General features: G+C 45.5%; 1 protein-coding gene across 1 annotated transcript in view; it reads right to left on the bottom strand.

The window, feature by feature from the left end:
• The window catches only part of LOC104124041 (discoidin domain-containing receptor 2), a 31,031-nt gene that overhangs the window by 2,809 nt on the left and 5,724 nt on the right, over window positions 1-22,498 (bottom strand). Inside the window, exons 3-14 of the mRNA XM_009636345.2 lie at window positions 21,279-21,507; window positions 17,531-17,678; window positions 17,216-17,321; window positions 14,341-14,527; window positions 11,193-11,439; window positions 10,079-10,171; window positions 9,409-9,566; window positions 8,976-9,171; window positions 7,532-7,776; window positions 4,642-4,763; window positions 3,243-3,440; window positions 246-480 (exon numbers count right to left, since the gene is read on the bottom strand). Coding sequence (XP_009634640.1) covers window positions 246-480; window positions 3,243-3,440; window positions 4,642-4,763; window positions 7,532-7,776; window positions 8,976-9,171; window positions 9,409-9,566; window positions 10,079-10,171; window positions 11,193-11,439; window positions 14,341-14,527; window positions 17,216-17,321; window positions 17,531-17,678; window positions 21,279-21,507 — 2,164 coding nt within the window. The remainder of the gene's footprint in view (window positions 1-245; window positions 481-3,242; window positions 3,441-4,641; window positions 4,764-7,531; window positions 7,777-8,975; window positions 9,172-9,408; window positions 9,567-10,078; window positions 10,172-11,192; window positions 11,440-14,340; window positions 14,528-17,215; window positions 17,322-17,530; window positions 17,679-21,278; window positions 21,508-22,498) is intronic.

Here is a 22,498-nt window from a genome sequence, read left to right as displayed (position 1 = left end):
GGAATCCTGAATGCCAGGCACAGAACAGGAATTACACCCCAGATGATCTGTGCTGTATTTGCAAGGACACACTCCTTTTTCAGGATCTGAGTTATGTCCAACATAACACAACATGTCATCTCACCTGGGGCCACCTGTAGCATACATTTGATGCTGTAAGGACCATTACACATACATGTGTTACTATTTCAGGGACACAGTGAAAAACCAGAGGAAGAGAGAGAATGGTTTTGTGCAGTCCCTACCAGGAGGATGCTTTCCCAGGCCATCCAACGTATGGGCAGTACAGCTCTTCCCTGGATACGGTAGTAATCCCCACTATAAAGATTCCTGCTCATGCCGAAGTCAGCAATCTTGATGGTGTAGTTGTTCCCCACCAGGCAGTTGCGAGTTGCCAGATCTCTGTGCACAAAATTCAGAGATGCTAAATACTTCATTCCAGAGGCAATCTGGGTGGCCATGTACAGCAGGTTAGAGTAGCTGCATTAAAAGGAAACAAAAGATCAGTAGAGTTCACCGCACTCAACTCTTCCTTGCATTTGATGTATTACGGTGACCTGTCATTTTCTTTATTGCCATAACCGTGAAACCAAGCTGTCTAGTTTCAGGGCGCTAACACCCCCACCTGCCAGGCTAAGCCAAGTTCCTGAGCTGATGAAGCAAGACCAGACAACAACTCAGGGCCCTTCGAATTTGACATTCCTTAGCTTTTTCAGTATCAAGCATTAATCTCAAGATTTTCAAAGTTTATGCATCAAAGCACCAACTTTTTGCAGACAGACAGTCATTTAAAATTAAGCTGTACAATCTCAGAATCTCATATCTAAAAAATGACTTAGCTTGGTATTTCAAACACTGCCACTATTGCACGCTTACATTAATGTAAGTATGTCACTTAACATTAAAGAGAGCTTACTCTTAAAATATGTTTAATATTACTGAAAATATAAACAGATGCATTTTCCATCTGAAATAATTTTCATTCCCCCACTAGCGAAATGAAGATAATATTAATAAAGTTCCATGATACACAGACAAAGTTTGGACCATCTGACTTCTTCACACACTATTATTCTGTGATGCTTGGCTTGTTTCCCACTGTGGGTGCGCAAATGCTTCACACAATCAAGCATTTGTCACCAATCTAATAAACTGTTCACAGTTAGTATTTCTCTGATAAAGCTCAGAAAGTGGAAGTCTTATCTCCTCCTCTTTGCATCCTGGTGGCAATGAGAAAATCACTACCATGTTATCTTTATTACAATAACATGATGAATCTAATGATAATAGACCCAATCAATAGTAGAGGTTCATAGGCAGCCCCTTGACCTGGCAGAGCATGGGCAGGAGGGTCTGGGCACCAATTCCCTTCCCAGTCTTTCAGCATGGTGAGCACCACAACTCAGCTAGGTGACACCCAGCCCACTCCCACACTCAGCTCAATGTTTCTCCTGGTCTGAATGAACCTTTTGTGCCCCCAGGAAGGAACCGTGCCACCCACTTGTACCTTGTTAACCTCAGTGTTGGCTTTTCACATAGGAGCAGGCACAGCCTCCAGACCCAATCTTCTCCCCCATGCTCAGCTCCAGTCGTCTCCCTGCCCTGGGGCTGCTGTTCTTCCCACTCAGGAAGCCCCATCTCCCCTGCCCCACCTGCACCCTGACAGGGTCCCAGCAGCAGCTACCCGTTGGCTCCCTGCCCCTCTGCTCAGCAAGCTCTGCAGGCTCAACGCCTGAGGCTCTATGTACAGAGGGGCAGGACAGGAGGCACCTCTCAGCAGACCAACCTTCATGATTTGCTGGAAACCAGAGAGACAGTAGGGAGATGCATTTCAAATACCCAGGAGCCATAAGGACTTAAAAACATGTGATCGCTCTGCAGGAAAGGGATGGTCACCACATTTGGTGCACCAAATATTGAGCTTGAGAGACAGGCAAGATGGTTGGACTGATGGTTGGTCTGATGTCAATCAGACACCCACAGGCACCAGCAGAGACAAGCTGCACTCTTTGGCAGGGGAATTCATTTCACTCTCAGTACACAACTGCTACACAGACAGATATCTGAGCTGGCCACTCCAGCTTCCTTTAACATGAAACTATATCTGGCCAGAAGGGACAAAAGGAGAGGCTGAAGGATCAGCTGGAGAGAAAGAAAATCTAGAGGCAAAGACGAGTAATGGAAACCAAGGAAGAATGTGAGTGACAGCACCGCAGTCAGATGAGAGGTGAGGAGGAGATAAAGAAGGAAGAACAGTTTAAGGCTTTGACTAAGGAAAAAAGCCACAAGCCTAAAGGTGAAAGCTGTTTCAGATGCACAGAAAGGGCAGGAGACTGGAGACAGCTGGAATATGTTTCTTCTCAGATGCAAACCCTCTCCCATCATACAGTTCCTGGTGTGTCGTGATGGCAGGATGCCAGTTTAAACCCCCCGACAGGACTACTGACCACTGCCAGCTACTGGCAGAAACACCGGTGGTGTTTTGATATGGTAAGACCCAGCCATCTCCTGCCCAGGCCATCAACAGAACTGGCTGGTTCTTCAGTTAGAAATAAATCTAATCCTTTGGAAAGGTACATGCCAAAGGCTAAGCAATGCAGCAACTTCTGATCAGTGCAGGTTTCTTTACTGAGCCATATACATTAGTCCTATGCACAACTCTCCATCGAGGAAAGGATTTCTGCAATAGTAGAGATGCTTTTATGTTAGATTTAATCCTTCCGCAGAGGAGGGAGATAAGTGCCACTACTGACAGAAAATGGTTTTCTTTGCCAAATATTCTCCTTCTGTTGGCTGATGAAATCTTTCCTTAGTGAAGCTCCACACTCAACTCCCCTCCTATAATATTTTTTAGATATCCAGAGAACATATGAACCTTCTTAAAAACCTAAGAGACATTCTTGATTTTCATCCCAAAATTCTTGCTGTAATGCCAACTGGCTCCCCATATTAATGAAATATTTGATGCAAACCCACTAATGTAAACAGATGGTCACACCAGTAAACAATACATCTAAGATGGTCACTGTGATGAGAACAGCCCACAGTCAGGGACACTTCACAGGAACACAGAGGTCCAGAGGCCTCAAGAACAACTTCCCATGCAAAGCAGGGCCAGCATCCACATTATGTGCCGTGGCAATGGCCAGGGTCTGGACGAAGGTCACTGCCTGGAAGGCACAGCAGATGAAACTGGTAGCTCTGTATTGTTGATTGTCCCAAAGATGGGCAGCTCCTCTTACCTGACGCAGGGAATATTGTTTGAAATGGCAAATTTGCTGTAGATCTCCCTCTGTGACAGGAATTGATTGAGGTCTCCATTTTCCATGTACTCTGTTATCATGCACAATGGGTCATCACGCACACACACCCCCAGAAGCCGGATGATATTTGGGTTCTTCAGCCGTGACATGATCTTGATCTCCTTCAGGAAGTCATTCCTTGTAAAACAGAAAACACAGGTTCAAATCCTAAACAAAATTCCTTTGTCTAAGGGAAGCAGAAGTGGCACGTAAGAAAACCTCAGTTCAGAGACATTTACACTTCTGCACACAGTTAAGTTTGAAAGCTGATTCTGTTCTTGTGTTCAACATCCCTGGACAGGCTGGAGAGTTGGGCAAAGAGGAACCTGATGAAGTTCAACAAGAGCAAGTGTCGAGTGCTGCACCTGGGGAGGTCGAACCCCATGCACCAATACAGGCTGGGGGATGACCTGCTAGATAGCAGCTCTGCTGAGAGGGACCTGGGAGTCCTGGTGGACAATAAGCTGACCATGAGCCAGCAATGTGCCCTTGTTGCCAAGAAGGCCAATGGTATCCTGGGGTGTATTAAGAGGAGTGTGGCCAGCAGGTCGAGGGAGGTTCTCCTCCCCCTCTACTCTGCCCTGGTGAGACCCCACCTGGAGTACTGTGTCCAGTTCTGGGCTCCCCAGTTCAAGAAAGACGAGGAACTCCTAGAAAGAGTCCAGAGGAGAGCTACTAGGATGATAAAGGGACTGGAGCATCTCCCCTACGAGGAAAGGCTGAGAGAGTTGGGCTTGTTCAGCCTGAAGAAGAGAAGACTGAGAGGGGATCTCATCAACGCATACAAATATCTTAAGGGCGGAAGTCAAGAGGACGGAAGCAGTCTGTTTGCAGTGGTGTCCAGCGACAGGACTAGGGGCAATGGATGCAAACTGAAACACGAGAGGTTTCAGTTGAATATGAGGAAGAACTTCTTCACTCTGAGGGTGGCAGAGCATTGGAACAGGCTGCCCAGGGAGGTTGTGGAGTCTCCTTCTCTGGAGATATTCAAAGCCCGCCTGGATGAAGTCCTGTGTAGCATGCTCTAGGTGAGCCTGCTTTAGCAGGGGGGTTGGACTAGATGATCTCCTGAGGTCCCTTCCAACCCTTACGATTCTGTGATTCTGTGATCGACCCCTTCCCCAGGAACAGGATTAATGCAGCATTTCTGTTTGATATTAGATCTATTCCTCTTCCCCGCTCCCCGCTGGTGTTCTGCTCCTTACATGAACACACACAACATATACCAGAGACACATGACACTCTCTTACAGAAGTCACCAGGGTTAACTGATGTGAAACTGTTGCTTGGAGAGTATTTGCTTTCCTTCGCAGATTGTTGGCATTGCAGATGTGCTTACCTGGCTGTTTTGTTGACATCTGATCTCAGCATTTTCACTGCTACGAGAACCGGCTGGTGAGTGAATTCTGTAGGTGAGACTCCCAGGAATTCCAGCAGGCCATCAGCTTCACAAAGGTGCACCTGCAGGCCAGAAGGCAGAGGCAACTATGAGAGCAAGCACAGGCAGAAAACCAGAGGAAAACAATGTCATGTTGAGGTCACCAGTTTGGTCACCTCTGGCAGAATGACCGAGTGAATGATTTAATGAAGGTGACACTGTTCCGGTCAGAAATAGCTCACAGGTTGGTCCTAGATCCTGGACAAAACATGTACATACACAATATAGCCCATGGAACGTGGGAGCACACATGGATTGCATCCTTATGTGTCCCCAGTGCACTGAATTTACTGCACATGTGTGGACTGGTGCAGTAGACTACTTGGGCAGTCCAATTTGCCCAGCAAGTACTGGAGATGTTCAGGAAGGCCACTGTGCCTGGAGCCATCTGCTTTACTCTGCATGTGCATGCAAACAGCATAGCTGCAGCAGGACTGGCACATCACATCAGCCACACAAGTCCAGAACTGTCCTGCAGCCTGGCTTGAGTCACTGCTCAAACTTAACTGAGGAGCATCCAGGAATTACACACAGGTATCCAAAGTCCTCTAATTCCAGGGAAAAAAAAAAAAAAAGAAAGAAAAAAAAAGGAGACGAGTGTATGTGACTGTCCATGATATGGTCACCTCACCTGTGAACATACCCAGAGATGAATACTCTTGATGAGTATACAGAATTCCAGGTTTCTTCAGATAAATTAATAAAGACATAGAATTACTACCAGGATTGTATAAGAAGGAATGACAAGACATGTGCTTAAGAAGTTATCAGAATGCATATTCAAATGGAGAACTGGGCAAGAGATGCTGGGGTGGGGAAAGTAGACAGACCCAAGTGTGTGGGATCGGAAAAAGGACTGGAGGAGGGGAGCAGACTGGATGTGTCAAAGACTTGCAGCAGTGAGAGGAATGCAATGGGAGCTTAATGAATTTTATATGAAGAAAGCACCAAGAACTTATGCGACAAGCATGGTGAGGAGAAAAAGGAGACAGCGTAGAAAACACTACAAACCCACAGAACAGAAACGAGAGTACCAAGATGATGCTGCCGTTACATGGAGAATGAATTCTGCTGTGGTGAAAGCAGAGTCACAAGACTAGGAATAGGAAAGAGAGCCACAGTACTAAGTGCAACAAGCACAGGTAATGTGTCACGACTCCAGGGAGTGGACAGAGCAAGGAAGAAGAAAGACTGAAAGGGAAGAAAGCTCTGAGTGGACAGGTGAAAAAAAAAAAAAGCAGTGAGCCATGTTGCTAGAAGCAAGACCACCCACTAAGCCAGAGCAGTAGAGCAGAGCACATGATGATGACCAGTTTGGTTAAGACTAAGGACGTGAGAAGGAGAGACAGGAGAAAGCGACGTGGCACATTTGCAAAAGTGACGGAAAGAACCTGTGAGGTGAGGAAAGGAAGAGGCTCTGAATCAGTTTCCAAGGAAAATGGAGATGGAGGTCCAACTACTTTATAAAATTCATCCAACTCCTGGATGATTACCCAAAATGTTTCATTGTGGGAGCAGACAATGTGGGATCCAAGCAGATGCAACAAATCCATATGTCCCTGCGTGAGAAGACTGTTGTGCTGATGGGGAAGAATACTATGATGCGCAAAGCAGCTGCTGCTGTTTGACAACACCAAGGAAGAGGAAGAGACAGCTTTGACAGTTATTAGAAGGACAAGAACGAGAGGGAAGAAAAAAACAGAAGCAAAACAATGAGGGGAAAAAAGCCTCTCTTTCACTTTTGGGGCACAGCCTAAGACAGGGCAGGATCCAGGCAACAGCAGAAGGGGCTACACCAACAGCCAGGTAAAGAGGCTGAGGATGTCAGCACTTTCCCAATACATGGCATGATCCAGAAACAAGTGAGGGGACAGGGAAAGGGGCTGGGGTAGGGAATGTGTGCTGTCAGAAGGGAGGAACTATGAAAATGGGTACATCACAGAGAAGGAAGCAGTCAGTAAAGGGGTGTGCTTTGCCAAGATGTAGCAGACAGGTAGAATTTAAGGCTGCGAGCGAGCAAAAGCTGGGAAGGAAAAAAAGAGAGACAGCAGAAGAGTGGGAGCAGGAGAGGGGAAGACCTCCTCAGTATGGAACTAGGGATAGTGCAGAAATAAAGCAAGGAGAGACTAAAAGGCAAGACGAAACCATTCGCAGCTCGAAAGGAGCTCAGGGAGTAAAGAGCGAACTTTGCAGATGACAGATGCATGTATCATGCTGCCTCAGGCAAACTCAAACTGGGGCCTGAGCAAGCAGCAATGCTAGAGAACATGCGAGGGCACCGCAGTGCTTGGGAAATGGCTGACTTTGCTCAGGTCAACACACAGAGCTTGACCTCCCACTGTAAATGTGAAAGCTGGTTTTACAGCTAGGATCAATCTGTCTTGGCTGGAGTCACTGCTAGAGTTTTCAAACTCACATACTTACAGGTGGGTGACAGCCATCACATGTCTGAGATGTCCATGGAAGATTGTGCAGCAATCTGAACTCACATCCCCAGGCCTTTTGTACAGGGCCATAAATGGGGATATGGACAGAGAACAAAAGTTCACAAAGCTCATCTGTCAAGACAGACTCACACGGTACCCACCAGCAGTCTCCCAGGTGCAGAATGGGGCTCTCTGAAGCCTATCATCAGCTTTCCCCAACAGCAAAGACATGCATTAAATAAAATACTAGTATCCAGATCCCTCAGCCCCCTGATATGAAGTAATGCCACAGAGGCAGCTCAGAAGTTTCACTGCACCAGGCATCTCCTTTCTGTTGGGGGAAGTGTGGGAGAGAATGGCTTTACCTCTCCAAACTGTCCTTCTCCCAGCTTCTCCTTGAGTCGTAGCTGCTGCCGTGGGAATTCACCCACTGAGATGTCCTTCTTGGTAAGTGAATCCACAGTGAGGGCTGGGACTGCATACATGTTGTTGCCGGTCACACCTTGCAGGTGGACGATATCTGTTTCGGCATAGTGAGGAACATTGTTCTGAAAGCCTTGGTGAGGAGTGGACTTGGTCAAGTCAGGCTCGGCATAATCCCCACTGCACACTAAGGGGAAACCAAAGACAGGTGAGTCAGACATACTCACTCCCTTAAAACCAGTATGGCCTGGCTTCCACTCTTCTCAATCCTGCAGACCTCTGGGAATTCAGCCTAGCTGCACACCTACCACCTTGTACCAAGGTACAGCCAGATGGAAGACTCTCCTTTGTTTTAACTAGGGCTTAAACCAGAGCAAGCCACACTTCTGCAGACGGCAGAATACCTGTAAGGTGCCAGTGAATTTGTGTTAAACAGCCGCCTCTCTAGCCGGTTATGAGAGCTAAAATTCTTGCCCAGACATGGAGGCATGAGTCTAAAGTGGTTTCCTGTTTCTGATTCATCCTAAACATGATCTGTTCCCCTTACCTGACACAGGGGTGTTGTTTGCAACATCTAACTTGCTCTGGATTTGCTTCTACAACAAGAACTCCATTTTCCATGTACACTGTTAGCATGCTATGCTACCTCTTACAGTTTATTCACATAAATACCATGGCAAAACTCTTTATAATTAACTCCCCATATGGTCAGTATTACACAGAACTTTTGTTCTGCTTCAAATTCACATCCAAATCAGTCTCCCTGTGTAGCACAGTGCTGGATCCTAGCAACTTGTCAGTGCTTGAGCAATGCAGCACTGCCCTTCCATTCACTAATCAGCACTGCCATCACCGAGTACAAACACTGTTGGAAATGTTTCTTTCTGCATGCGTCCAAAAGCTCCCCAGGGGCTGGAAGCCAGGGCACCACTGACAATTCTCTGCTGCATTTCCCTCTGCTTTTTCTAAGGGAACTTCAAGGAGCCCTCGCTGCAGGAAAAGGTGCTAAAGGTCTTCTCCACCAGCCAGTCTGGACAGGCCAGGAGTGCTGCAGGTAGTGACTCCACTGCCAAGGGGCTGAGGAGACAAACGATGGATGATTGCCAAAATCAGCTCTTAAAAGATGACCTGGCTAACATACAGTCTTTAAAGATGAGAACAACAAAAGCCCATCACCCTCTAGCAGGGCTGGTGCTCCGTCTGCCAAAGTTACATACTAAAAAGCTTCAGAGCTCCAGAATATTGTTTTAGGTCCCTGGGTTAGGACCTTCTGTGTCACACAGAAGTTGGAGATTACTTAGTCACTGAGAAGTGGCACATTTTAAAATCCGAGAGAAATAATAGGAGAATAAATGCATAACTTCTGGATACTGATGATTACATTACCTGAATCCTCTGCACTTTGGGAGAGCTCTGGAAGCTTTTGGAGCAGTGTAGCTGGCTGGTGATATTCCAAATCCAGTGGGAAAGCACGTTCATAGGTGGGATTTGACTGGTGGATCTGGGTCTGGTTGTTGGCAATAGTGTAGCTGTAGAAGGAGAGGCGAACTGTGGCATCCTCCTCCAGGATTCGACGTGGGGCCTGCAAAAGAGAAAAAAATTGCTGCGGCAATGCTCAGTTAAGTAATGTATTGGCTGCAACCACAGCAATTTCCAGTAACATCTTGGATAGTGCTGGCATCCTCCGCTGCTGTGAGAACAGAGTTTTAGCTGCTCTTTGGAGCTGGGGAGAACCCTACTCTTTCCACATAATTCTGAGCTCATTAGGGTTAATGCTTAGTATTGAACTTGTGTCTGCAAAATAGTCCCATTGTATTACCTTTTCCAACCTTTTTTGAACATATTGCTTCCAAAGAATAATGATTATAATCATCAGGAGCAGAAGAATAATAGCCACAAGGCAGCCCACAAGGATGGAGGTATTGGAGTCATCTGCTTTCTCTCCTATCCAGGTGCTGGTTACAGAAGACGTGGTTTCTGCAATCACAGAGGAATGAAGAGGAATCTGGAGTTAACAAAGTACAGGTGTTATCTGTGCTGGGTAACCTCCTACATGTCCCCTTCTACAGTTTGGTACAGAAAAGGTCTTAGGCAGCTTCCTGAGCTGTGTTCACATTTTGCTCTTATCGGAAATTCTCATTTTGGAGGCTCACAGCTAAAAATTGGGCAGATGACCTCTGCAATCAAAGACTGTTCTTAGCATTGGACCAGATTCCTGCAATGGATCCATGTTAGAGCAGACAGTTTTCAGAGTTTCACTGGCTGCACATATGCCTTCAGCCCGCTTGCTCAGAGGCAGCCTCAGCCAGCTGAGGGAAGAAACAGCTGAGGCTTGGAGGACTGTAAGGTGCAGCCCTGTGCATGAGGGCAATAAGCAGGCCATACCCAGATCTCCAGAAATGGAGGAAGAGACCACATTAACTAGGATGTTACTATGAAATCCCCCGATACTTAAGCCCTTGGCATGGGTAAGTGACAGAAGGCCTTACCCCAGGTCCCCTCAGTAACATTGCACTCTGTTTCCAGGAGATCCGTTGTGCTTGTGGCTACCGTAACGAAATTAGGATTCACGCTCTCCATGTCTGTAGAAGGGAAGGGAAGGTGTCAGTCCAACAACCTCCCTGCTCCTGCCAGCAGTCAGTGCAATCCCAACCACCACTCCTGCGTTCCCAAGCAGAACTGGGTTGAGACCCATGCAGCAGGTCATGAACAGCATGAGCAGAAATACCTGCTCACTCAGTACTTCCCAGGACACCTATAGGAATGAGCCTCTGCATTGAGCAGCATGTACATCCTGACCACATCAAACCACCAGCGTGTGCAGGATGCTTCCCTCAGCTTGGCCAGACACAGGGGACTGGAGAAAGAGCTTTTTTTTTTTTAACCCCCATTTTAGCAAGATTATAAGAATTGTCATCCCAGGCTAGACCAAGAGTCTCCCTAGTCCCACATGTGACAGAGGGTAGCCAGGAGGGGCTGCTATCAGCAAGAAAAGCAGCAAGCTGCAATCAGAGTGCTCCTTCCCCAGGAATGTCCTCTTGGTATAGCAGATTAGGGACCTTCGAGCAGGAAACTACAGCCAGATCATTTCACTGTCAGTGCTGGTGGTTTTCTCCAAGACTCTTGTCCATTCCCTTCTAGAGCTTTTTAAAGAACCTCATGGCACTGACTTCTACATCATAGTTAAGACTTGAAAAAAAAAAGTCAGCCTCTTATTTTTCATAATCTGCAAACTTCATCATCACCTGTAGATATACTTAAATTATTCATAACAAAATACTTGATAAAGAGAAGTAAAAATCAACCCTATAAGCAGCAGACAACTGTCTCAAAAGGAAGTGCTCTATAGTCCAGTTTTTGGTTGCCCTGCTTGTGCTTCTGCACATGTGCATCAGTATCAGCCTGAAAAGAATCTAGTGTAGACTGGACTCTTCTGTCCCTGCATTGCCCTTCCAACCCTCTTATTGCTTCTGCTACCTCCTCCTTCCTGTCGTGTAGTCCCACAGTACCCTACACTCATGTTAACCCCACATCCTGCACCTCCTCATCGTCTCTTTTGCAATCCGTGCTTCACCAGATCTGCTTGACTGGAGGAATACTCACCTGACTGGAAGGAAATCTCGCTCATCATCATCCAGGTGTCAGCAAAGTAGAACCGGCAAAGTATGGCTTTACCTACGCGCTGATTGAGGGGGACAGTCACAAACCTAGCGCTGGGGTTTTTGTCATCTAAGACAGTTGCCACTCCAACAGGTTCAGACTCCCAGTCTGCAATCAGACGTGGTTTGAACAGACACTCCACTTTCTGGAAGATCTTCACCCCCTTGGAAAACATGTTGTTACAATGCACCTAGGAAGAAGAGAACAGATCAATCAGACAGGAGGAAGATTTACTGAAACCTAAATCAATTTCCTTTCAGAAAGTCTTCAGTATCTGCAGTCTAAGCTAATTCCTTAAAAAAAAAAAAAAAAAAAAAAAAGTGGTACAAGCTCAAGAAGATATTTCCCTAACATACAGCAGCTCCTCTGCTGTAGTTGTACCTTGAAGACATGTAGTAAGCCTGCATCTATCACCCTCTCCTGATGGCTCATCATCAGGTTGTCCCTGCTGCAATGGCACCACTGGCTTAGCTAATGATGCTGGAATTTAAACTGCATCCCTACGCTGCCAAGCTAACATCTCACTAAAACAAAGGCATCCTCTCTCATCTGAGTTACAGCTCCCCATAGCTTGCTTTCAGACTAAGCGGTTCACAAACTGCTTTCAGGCTGAGTCAGTACCTCTGTATTTGGGAGGTTTGTTTTACCCTCCCGACAGCTGGTAGCAACTTTCTCCCTTCCCACTCTTGGCCTGCACCCAAACCAAGAGGCTCCAGCATAAAAGTGACATCTCCATCTCCCTGGGTTGCAGCACTGCAGACCCATCAACACCAAACAGCTGGCACGCTCCCAAGCCTCCAGCACTTCTGAGGAAGCAGGCTTCACAAAGAGGGACAAGGCTGTAAGGGTCCTTTATGCTATTCCACTGTCTGTCTTCAACAAAAATCTCACCATGCGCCTTTTTAAACAAACAAACATGACAGTTTTAAGTTCTGCCATGCAGCCCTGATGATCTGGACCACAGTATCTTGGCACTGTGGCCAGTGACCCGGAACCAGAAGGAATAAAGTGACCCTTAAAGTCTTTGGTATCCCTCAGTCTACTCCATAGCCATAGTGGTCTGACCTTCCCCTAGCGACTCTAGAAATTATTTCCTAATGACTGTGGAGTATTAGCAACTGTGACAACAACAATTTCCAAACTAAGTGCAGCTTTGAACCCTATTAATTGCTTGGCCTCAGAAAGGCCTTGTAGTGAATAGCAGTGAAGCACTAATGAGGACGACAGGCCTGATGAGCAGTAAAAAGACAAAAGAAGGATATTTGCATATAGTTAGGAACAGATGAAGCTTAGACAACATTATTCAATAACGAGATATAGTCATCCATAACAAGGCAGGAAAGCCTGATGCCTGTGATATACAATTTGTGCCATATTTGGATTGGAGTTGGATGTGTTCGCATCTTGGACTGATACAGAGACACTTTCTATTTCAAACACCACCTACTGATGTCCAATTTTATAATATGCAAGCCTAAGTAATTTGCAATGCAGTTGCAATATTTGCTAATATTTATTTTTAATACTTTCTTGGATAGTCGGGAAGCTCAGTAAACTGGAATAAAGCTAACAGATATGAAGATACAAAAAAGTATTTTCAGATCACCTAGCCTGTACAGATTAAATGCAAAGCTGAAACAGGCAACATTTAATAAATAATGAAGAATAATTTATGTTAATCAATACAGCTTTATAATGAAATACTAAATGAAGTAGCTATATTTATGAGCTTATGTGTTTGGCTGACCAGGATGTCTGTGTTTACCTGACAGATTTTTATAAGGCATTTGATTTACTCATTATAACATCTGACTCCGATTAGCATAGTATGAACTCATGAACTATATTAATTCCATTAAACATTTTCAATATTCCTAGCTCAAGATTGTTTGCTACCTTTTTCAGTGATTTGAAAGAGACAGCAGAATCACTAGCAATAAAATAAATTAAATGGGGAAAAATAAATCAGAAGTTTTCTCAAGTAAACTGAACTGAACAGGTTTTCAGGACTGACTCCTTTCAGGGTAGTAAACTCATGAAGAAAACGTAAGCAATGCTCTCTACGCTGGACTTTTTCTATCCTGGACACTAACAACTTTGAACTGACTTTTAGTGTGATACCAAAGTCTTAATGAACACTGGCTAGGGGGACTAATATGATTACAAGATTCATAAACAAAGAAGAATTGTCCAAAAGCAGGAAATCGGTACCATTCTTTTATGCAGTTTGATGGAAAGCCTGCATCCAGTTCCAGTTTTTGTACCTCCAAAAGAGCACTGGCAAAGAAAGCAAACATTGGAAGATAGCTACAAAAATGACCCTGGATCTCTCAGGGAAGCATGGAGAAGTTCAGCCAACTTAAGTTTACTGAAGCAAAGATTAAGAGTGTGGTTTATCCAACACTGTAGAAGCAGGAAAAATTCTGAAAAGGCAGGACTCTTACTTTTGCCAGCAAAAGCAGGCTAAGAGCCAATGGCTGCAAGTTAAAAATAGACAAAATAAAACTAGGGTAAGTAACCACCAAAACAATTTACTTCAGGATGTGGTGGGTTCTCCTTCATTTGAAATCTCTACAAAAAAAGCCACCAATCCTTTTTAAAAGATTCTGCTGTTTACTACAGACTCAGAAAGTTCAGCTCATCCTTTTCCTGTGTGTTTAAGTAATTTCCCACAGCACAAGCACAGATAGAAGCATCCAAAGAAATTTTCAGTCAGAATGGAACTACAACCACACTCTTTTACCTCAAGGGTCAGGTGGGCCCTAGGCAGTAAGTAGCCTACATCCTAAATCCATCTCAGCTGCCCACAGGGGCTGCTTAACCACTGCTTCAGGTGTCTGCTTTTTATTCCTTTAAGCCAAATACTGAAAGGAGCGTGTCTGAGCTCTGGAAAGACAAGTGCTCCCCTGCTTCTCCTTTCTACATTGGCAAACTTGGGACATCTCCTGCTAAAATTCTGCCTCTGGTGGGCTCTGCTGTCAGGCACCTTATATCCTCCTGGTTATGGAAGAGGACCCAAAGGGCTACCCCTCTGGAAGCACCCAGACCCAAAGCCTGCTCCAGGCTGCTGGAGAGGGACAATGCTGACTACCTTCATGGAGGTGAAGTTCCGTGGTCGGTCAAACTGGAATTCCATTTCAACAGAGCCCGTGCTGAAGCTCTCGTTCTTCCAGCCAACGTAGTCATAGCCTGGCCACACACGGTACTGGTGGCTCTGTGTGAAATCATCCAGTCCTAGCACACCATCCGTCAGCTGGCCCAGACCACCGTACAAGTGCCTAGCAAGAAAGAACCAACAGTCAGGCAGAATACCAGCCAGGAGAGCTCAAATGTGAAAGCACATGGGTCCTTCAACTGGTACCAGGAAAAGATTAGCTTATTTACCCTTAACCCGTCCTGGATAAGAACTCATTCCCTGTTCTTATGCAACATCACCTTTATTTTCTTCAGGCTGGGCTTTTGAAACCTTTCACTGCTCAGGAAAATTCAAAAATTTTTGCATTGATATAAGCACTGACAGCAAAGCCAAGCTACGAGCAGAGTCTCTTGAGAATGAATACTGAGACTACAGAAAATGACACTGTATGCTCTCTAGAGAGCTTTAATTGCAGCATTTCACCATGGAGCTGCATGGGAGGAACACTGCTCCATCCTGCCTGGGGGAACCAGTGGGGGAAGTTTTGCAGGCAGGCACAGAAAAGCAGGAAAGAGAGCAGTGAGACCACAGGCAGCTCACCCAGCCACAGCCAGTTCTAACTGGGATTACTTCTGGCATTGCTCCTTGTGCAAGAGAGCGTTATCGGCTCTGTTTCCGAGGCTGATCAGACTCTTTGCCCAGGATCCTGCCTCATTCCACTTCCTATCCGAGAGCGCAGAGTGAACTATACAGTTTTCCATCACTGTCCCAGAGTAGAAGATGCCAGATGTGGTACAGTCCTGACCCACCTGCCTTCTGGGAGCCATCCCTGCCATGTCCCTTGTCCTACAGCAGCATAAGTACAAATAGTTCAGCCATATTAGTGTCTGAATTTGCTCCCTGGACCTGTTTCATTCAGCTACCTCTAGGCAGCCTTTGTAACCCAGGCTGGGCTGCTGCTACACACACTGAAGGTCCCCAATTCCAGGTGAGCCCTGGATTTGCACAGGTATGCGTGCCTTTGAACTCCAAAACCAGATTAGCAGCTGGAAGAGGCAGGCTCCTGCTTCCAGGCCACTCAGGCACATGACCTAGAGGTTAAATAGTCTAAAAGACTCCTTGCTTAGCACGCTGGGTCTTGTGCCAGCATCTGTAGCTCCCTGACACTCCCCAGCAAACCCAGCTTCCTCAGTTAGCGCTGGACAGCTAAGTGCAACACCTACATCTTTCTGCAAGTAACATGCTACCCACCCTTTTTTTTTTTAATATCCAATCCCTACTATATCAATGCAGCTTGAAAGTATCAGATAATAACATTATCAGATAAAGACATTACCCGATATCTTGCAACATCCTACAAGCAAGAAGACTGTACTTCCCAACCCCTTATTTTAACCTCCAGCATGATAAAACACAAGTTGATTTACAAAAATTACCTCTAAGCATAAAAAAGTTATAGGCAACAGTAAAAATCTTCAGGAAGTTAATGACAACTGAAACAGGACATATAATAAAAGCACCGTAAGTCAATGGATGACACCGGGTCACTGAAAAGACAGCCAGATCACTTAGGCACATTCCTGCACAGGCAGAGATATGCTGCTTCAAGAGGATACCCAAGCCACTGAAACACACTTAAATCTGTATTTATAGCAAAGAAAGTGTTCACACTAAACGTCTGAAAGTTCAGCCAGTTATTTAACATTTCAGATACAGACTCTTAATGAACCCTCCTTCCATGAGAGTCAATCTCTGGTAAACCAGAGATGCCTCAAAACATCAATAACATGCCACCCTACCTAACTAATGTCAGTGACATGAAAAAATAAGAGACCTTATAACAAGCTGTCAAAAAATTACTTTAGGCTTTTTGACTCCAAATTGGAAAAGCATCATACCCAAGAAATCTTTACAGTGAGTAATAGCCACCTTACTCTCATACCACATTGGCAGTGGTGCCTCTGCTGACCTGGAGCTTCTCACAGGGAGTGATGCAGTTTTCCAAGTTGTTTCAAGTCCTTCACAGCTTTGTTTTCAAAAACAACATCTCAAATCAGAAGCTCACAGGTATCAAGTGCAGGCCTAGAGTTCAGGTGTTGCGCACTTTCTTGGATGCCCAGTTTACCCTGGAAACCTCCTGCAACAGTTTAAGATGCAGTCTGCTAGAGAATGCATTTCAGATATCAAACTCCAGAAGCAACAAAGGCAATGAAGAGGGGAAGGACCTTCATCTGCTCCAAGGACACTGGGGCTGCACAGGTAGAAGGTCCAGCCAGCTCTCCCACTCCAATCTGGGGCAACAGAAGAGTAGCAGCACCTTATGATCTGCAGTATCAGCAACAGCTTAAGGCTATACCTGAACCAACAAAGAAATCAGTGCAATGAATATGGTCACAATTAGAGACCACAAGCAATGAGGGCTTTAAGGCAATCAGACACATCAGGGCTTTGTCATCACATCACGTAAAGATGGAAGCTATGAACAAAGACAGCACTTAGCTGTACAAGGACACACTCTTCTCTTTAAAGAGAAGAAACAACAGCTTCCAATAACAAAAAAAATATGTTTCTTTCCTAACAGCCTTTGCCAGCTGGAGGAAATGAATCTCATGCATCCTGAGCCCACATCCTCCTTTAAAAGAACAACTAACAACAGGTCAAAGGGCCTGGAACAATGAAGCCATGATGCTTTGGACAACTAGTAGGCTAGCTTGCAGCTCTGGAGGTTTTAAAGACACGTTTGGGATGCAAGATACTAGTGACAGGGGTAAGTAGGAAAGAAGAGATAATTTGCACAGTGACCGAGAGAGAACAGGACGACTTCTCCCACCTGCGCTCCTGGTAGCCATCATAGGTCGAGTCATTCAGATAAACGATGGGGAAGCCAGGAGCCGCTATTGTCCCTCCTTCAGGGATGCTATAGGATGCCAAACCATCTAAAAAAGAAGGCCATATACCTCAGAAATACAGCAGCAGCAGCCTTCCATCATCTCTGTCCATATGATCCTTTTATTTATGATGTGGACCAACAGAAGCAGTTTCGTGGGCCTGGGATTCCCTCTGCATACGTGGGGACGCAGGCAAGTCCCAGTCAGCGTTGCGTAAGGACTACTTTCCAGTGACAGGCACAGAAATTGCTACTTACCATACCAGACACAGCCATAGAGCTCCACCCTCATACAGACAGTCATTGGCATCTCCGTCACAGGAATCACCCGGATAAACCGTGCAATGATGGGAGGCCGAAGATCTTTCAAGACCACGTCATAAGTATCAACGTTGCCTTGGATCACCTGGAGAAGAGAGTTCCTTATCAACAACTTCTCCCTATTGTGTGGTTAATACCAACAGTGGTGTACTTGTACCCTACCATTTGAGACTGGGGAGCTTACTGCTTTGACAACAGTACTCTGAGGGACAGGAGAAAGGCAAGTGGGAGATGAACGTACACGTACACCATACGCTGCAGGGAGCTCCAGTTACTGGTACGTAACCTCTCTTCAAGTGAGTCTCCACATACACTCTAACAGCAGTAACTGTGCACTGGCCCTCATCACTAGTTACCTGGCAGAGGGTCCTGATACCCTTTTTGTATGAGCCAACAAAATTCCAGAGGTGCTGCAGTGTTTGGAGGATGAAGATGCAAGCAGCTGCATGGCAGATGTCTTGAACTGAAGTGTTCAGCATTGCCACAGTCACCCAATCCTGCAGTCTGATACGGCAGGGACCCTCACCCTCCCCTTCTCTTCAGTTTCAGTACGGTTCTGGGAACAGTCCACTATTTATTTTGACAGTCAGTGTGTGGAAACAGCTGAAGCTGTCAATTCCCCAGCAGCGGACAAAAGTGCCCAAGAGGTTTTTTTTGAAAGGATATGGACCTATGGAAACAGAATAAGAACACTTTGAAGTTTGAATTATTAGTGTGAGGGCTCCTGTTCAAAGGTGTTACTGGTGAGAAGGGCTAATAAGAGACTGAGGTTACTCAAAAGACCACATGGATTGCAATTGTTGATGTACAGGCAACATAAAAGACCAAGGGAGGCCGATGAGGGAGCAGAAAGGTGGCTTCCTCTTCATGGCAGCAGGTAAGATCTCCAGAGAGTGAATGTGTCCGGAAAGTCCACTGAGAAGTAAAAAACATTGTAGCACAAAAGGAAGCCACTCAGAAGACTGCATCTCCCTGAAGACAAGCCAGTCACATCCGGTGGACTTCTGGACTGCACCAGGATAGCTGTGAAACCATTTCCACTTGCAGCCCACTTCCTAGGAGAAATACCCATGACTTCTTCCAATGAAGTAGGGACACATAAATAATCCTTGACTTCAGGAACAAAGTGACAGCAAATAACCCTTTCAGCTGTCAGACAGCCTAAGATAGGAGACCTGGAAGCCATCCACAAGACCCTGTTGATAGGAGATAAAACCCAAGAGGAGACAATGTATATACCCCACATCTTCATACAGGAGTTGAACAGATCCTCTGGAGTTGACCATTTGTTGGGGAATCTTGGGGGTGGCAGATATGTCAAGCCAAAAAGTCCTACATGAACAGAGTAAAAAACCTTCAGCCATCCCCTTCAGAAAAAGGTGCCTTTGTACCAGCTCTGTATTGGAAGACCTGACATTTCTGCCTGTCCTGTATGGACATCTTCTGAGAAGCAAAAAAGAAGATGCACTTTGCATAGCACCTCCACAAGGTGGGGTTGCTGATACTGAGCACACTTGATTTCTCAGGGCCAAAAAAACCGAAGTGATCAGCTGCGTGTGGAACAAACTCAGCACCAGTTTCCAGTCCCAGCCACTACTGATGTCAGTCAATGTTCCCAACAACATCAGGAATGGAGAGGTGCTGCTGGCAAACAACTGTAGATGGCTGATCCCAGAAGCTGATGAGAGACCAGGACTCAACAGTGCTGCACCATGCAACATCAGTATCAAAGGAGAGCACTATCCTTAACTGGTGTCAGAGACGAGGGGACAGCAACCTGACCCTTTGCCTTCACTGAGCAAATCAGAGCTGGAAGCAACTTCCCTGGTGAGGAGCAGCATGTGCTGTGTATCTTGATGATGCAAGATCCTGTGAGATCTGAAACTTAACACCACAGTGAAGCGGTTGGGTTTGGTGGTGGTGGTTTGGGTTTTGGGTTTTTTGTTTATTTGTTTGTTTGTTTTTTTACTGAAACGATTCATTTGATCTCCATGGACAGAGGCATGCCAAGATGGGCTCACATAGTCACACTCTGAAATCTTAGTGATTGGGAATCTATCAACTGCAGGACTGGAAGAGGCCTTCCTAATGCATACAAAAAAGTAGATTAGGATCTTGTATCTCTATCTGCACCTCATTCCAAGGCTTGAATGATTTCACATGACATTTTTACCAAATTATTTGACCAGACAGCAGTGCTTTTGAAATATGGATTCACTAATGGATACTGGTGACATATTTTGAAAAATGTTTTATGGAAGGCCATTTTACAGAGGTGCTGAAAGGGCAGGAATCACACCCCATTGTGTATGGCATGTCCAGAACAGCAGGAGCAGAAGCATGTTCTCTAAGGATACCAGGAGGGAAAACTTTTTGGTCTCATGTGAAGGGGAACAGGTATGCACACTGACAGAGTGTATGTGGACTTCTACATATACATAATAGAATAGAGGATGGCTCAAACTATAGCATCATACACAGCTGAATACACACTCATTACCTTATTATGGCCCAAGAGGGAGATCTTGCAAAAACAGACCCATACTAGATTGTAACACGTGACACTAACACAGCCCTGGGTGCTCAAGACTGCTCTGCACAAGACTGGGGTGGGAGACAAAAAGCATTTAGCTGCTTGTGGACATGTAACCAATTGAATTCTAATAAAACTCAAGATGCGGACAGACTTCATTCAAGAAAGTACCAACGAGGAACAGTTAGCCCCATGGAGTTTAAACTTTCCCTCCCACCTTGCAAACACAGCATTTGTAGCATAAAACAAGACCTGAGGGACTGGCAAGATAATGGTAATGGCCAAGCAGCAGATCAAAGGTCTGAGTGAGCAAACAGTTCATTAACAAGCTAGAAGCTGTTACCTAACACTGCAATACAGACCCCATCGTGAATTCCAAAGCACCCCCAGTGCTACAAAACACCACCACACCCAGTACCTTTTCTACTCTGGCTTAAGTCTTCAGACTCCACAAGCTAGCCTGAGGCAGGGTGATCAGGTCAGAAGAGCTGCAGATAAGAGAAGGGGATTCCTTCCCAGTGGAAGTTTAATTAAGGCTTCGAACTCAAGTCTGGAGATAGCAGGAGACAATAGTGGTGAACTGGGAAGTCTCTGAGTGTGTGTGCTCAGCACATTTCGTACCCTCTGAACTCCTTTCTCCTCATTGCTCCCTACATTAAACTCTGCTATCAGACATACAGAAACTCATCTCCATTCCCCTACCACCCTGCTTGTTTTTTGGTTTGTGGGGAGTTTGTTTGTTTGTTTTTGTTGTGGGTTTTTTGGTTTTGTTTTTTTTTTGTTTTGTTTTTTTTTCTTTTAAATCACAAAGCAGGCATCTGCTTTGCAACTTCCAATTTAGAAGCAGGTATCTGGCTGGTAAAGAGACATTCATGTGATGTTTTGAACATGGACGGAAAGTATCATGGACAGTGAAGAGCCACAGTTTTCAGTCATGGTAATGGCTGGGATTTGAGGGATCAGGTCTGGGGAATAACAGTCCAACATCACAGCAAACATAGGACTAAGGCAGAGGATGCTGAGTGCTTGACAGAGAAGAGTCAGGATAAAGTACAATGCACTAGGTGATAAGTAGAGGACGTGCCTTCTACAGTCTAGTTCTCTATAACTTGAATTCTGCATGCTCCAAAATTCAGTTCCTACTACACTCACCTTCCTGCCCTGACGATCTTTCCAGGAGATCCAGCGCTCTCCATTGCGGCTATAGTCAATTCGGTAAGCACGGGCAAATTCTTTGCCTGTGGCACGGGCATGCCGTCCCTGAGTCCCAATCAAGGTGATGAAAAAGAGCTTGTGCAGGTCAATTTGAAGGAACTGTACATCTTCTGGTTGCAACAAGCCAGCCGGGCACCAGGCTCCATCCCCCTCTTCCCTTTGTAACCTTAGGGAAAAAACCACACACATTAAAAAATGTCACTTCCAAGGATCCAGTCTTCCCAATAACCGAGGAAACACCTTGAAACTTTGAGAATTGGGAGAAGGAAACCAAATCAACAAGTAAGATCTGACAGCTGGCTACCAAGTAGCTGTCCCCTTTGGGGTGATGGTCAACTGAGACTTATGAGAGTCCTGTAGCCAGTTTTGCTCTGGTCAGAACAACTCCCTCAGTTTCAGGTATCTTTCATTAACTGTTAGAAGTAATTTCTTTCCCAGACACATACTTCCATGCTGGTCAGAAACAACTATACTACTCAGTAGATAATTGCATACTGCGTGCTTTTTAGCACTTTGCTGGTGAAGCGCATACTCACTTCTCCTAAACCTCATACAGTAAGACATCGACCTCTACTTGACCACCTCCTAGAGCTCTAATAAGCACAAAGAGGAGCTATCTTAAAAATACATTTTAGAAAGAAAAGCTCTGCCCAGTTCAACACATCTGTCACCTTTCCTTCATTAAGCAGAGTTGCTTGTGCAGGACATTGCTAGGCGTATGATGTGAAGGTGTCTGCTTCAAAGTTCAACATTGTGGTGCTGGCTGCAAAGATTAAGGCCTCAGAGACTGCATGCCAGGCAGAGTGCAGTAGCAATCAGCAGGTGGAGCCACTAAAGGAAATGCTGCCTTACCTTAGGCTTCTGTAGGCTCAGCTGTGCAAGCCACAGTGGTGAGTTTTAAAGGTGAAAAATTTATCCAGATACAAAAAGACCACGTGGGCTTTTTAGCAACAGAGATTTCTTAGCAAACAGCAAGCCCTTGAAGTGCCCTTGTCTTTTGGACAGCTCTGCCATCTCTAACTGATGGGATCACTGAGTGCCAACCCAGAAGGAGACACTGAAGGTCAAGGCGTAGGCTAGAGGAGCTTTTTGTCTCAGGTTGGTCAGCTGTTTGTGCAAGACTTTCTTATGGTGATATCAATATGGTGATAGGCGCT

This window comes from Egretta garzetta, unplaced genomic scaffold (genome assembly GCF_000687185.1).
Source record: "Egretta garzetta isolate BGI_Z169 unplaced genomic scaffold, ASM68718v1 scaffold143, whole genome shotgun sequence".
Classification (NCBI taxonomy): Eukaryota; Metazoa; Chordata; class Aves; order Pelecaniformes; family Ardeidae; genus Egretta; species Egretta garzetta.
The sequence above is the reverse complement of the archived record's forward strand: the minus strand, read 5'-3'. Positions and strand labels throughout refer to the sequence as shown.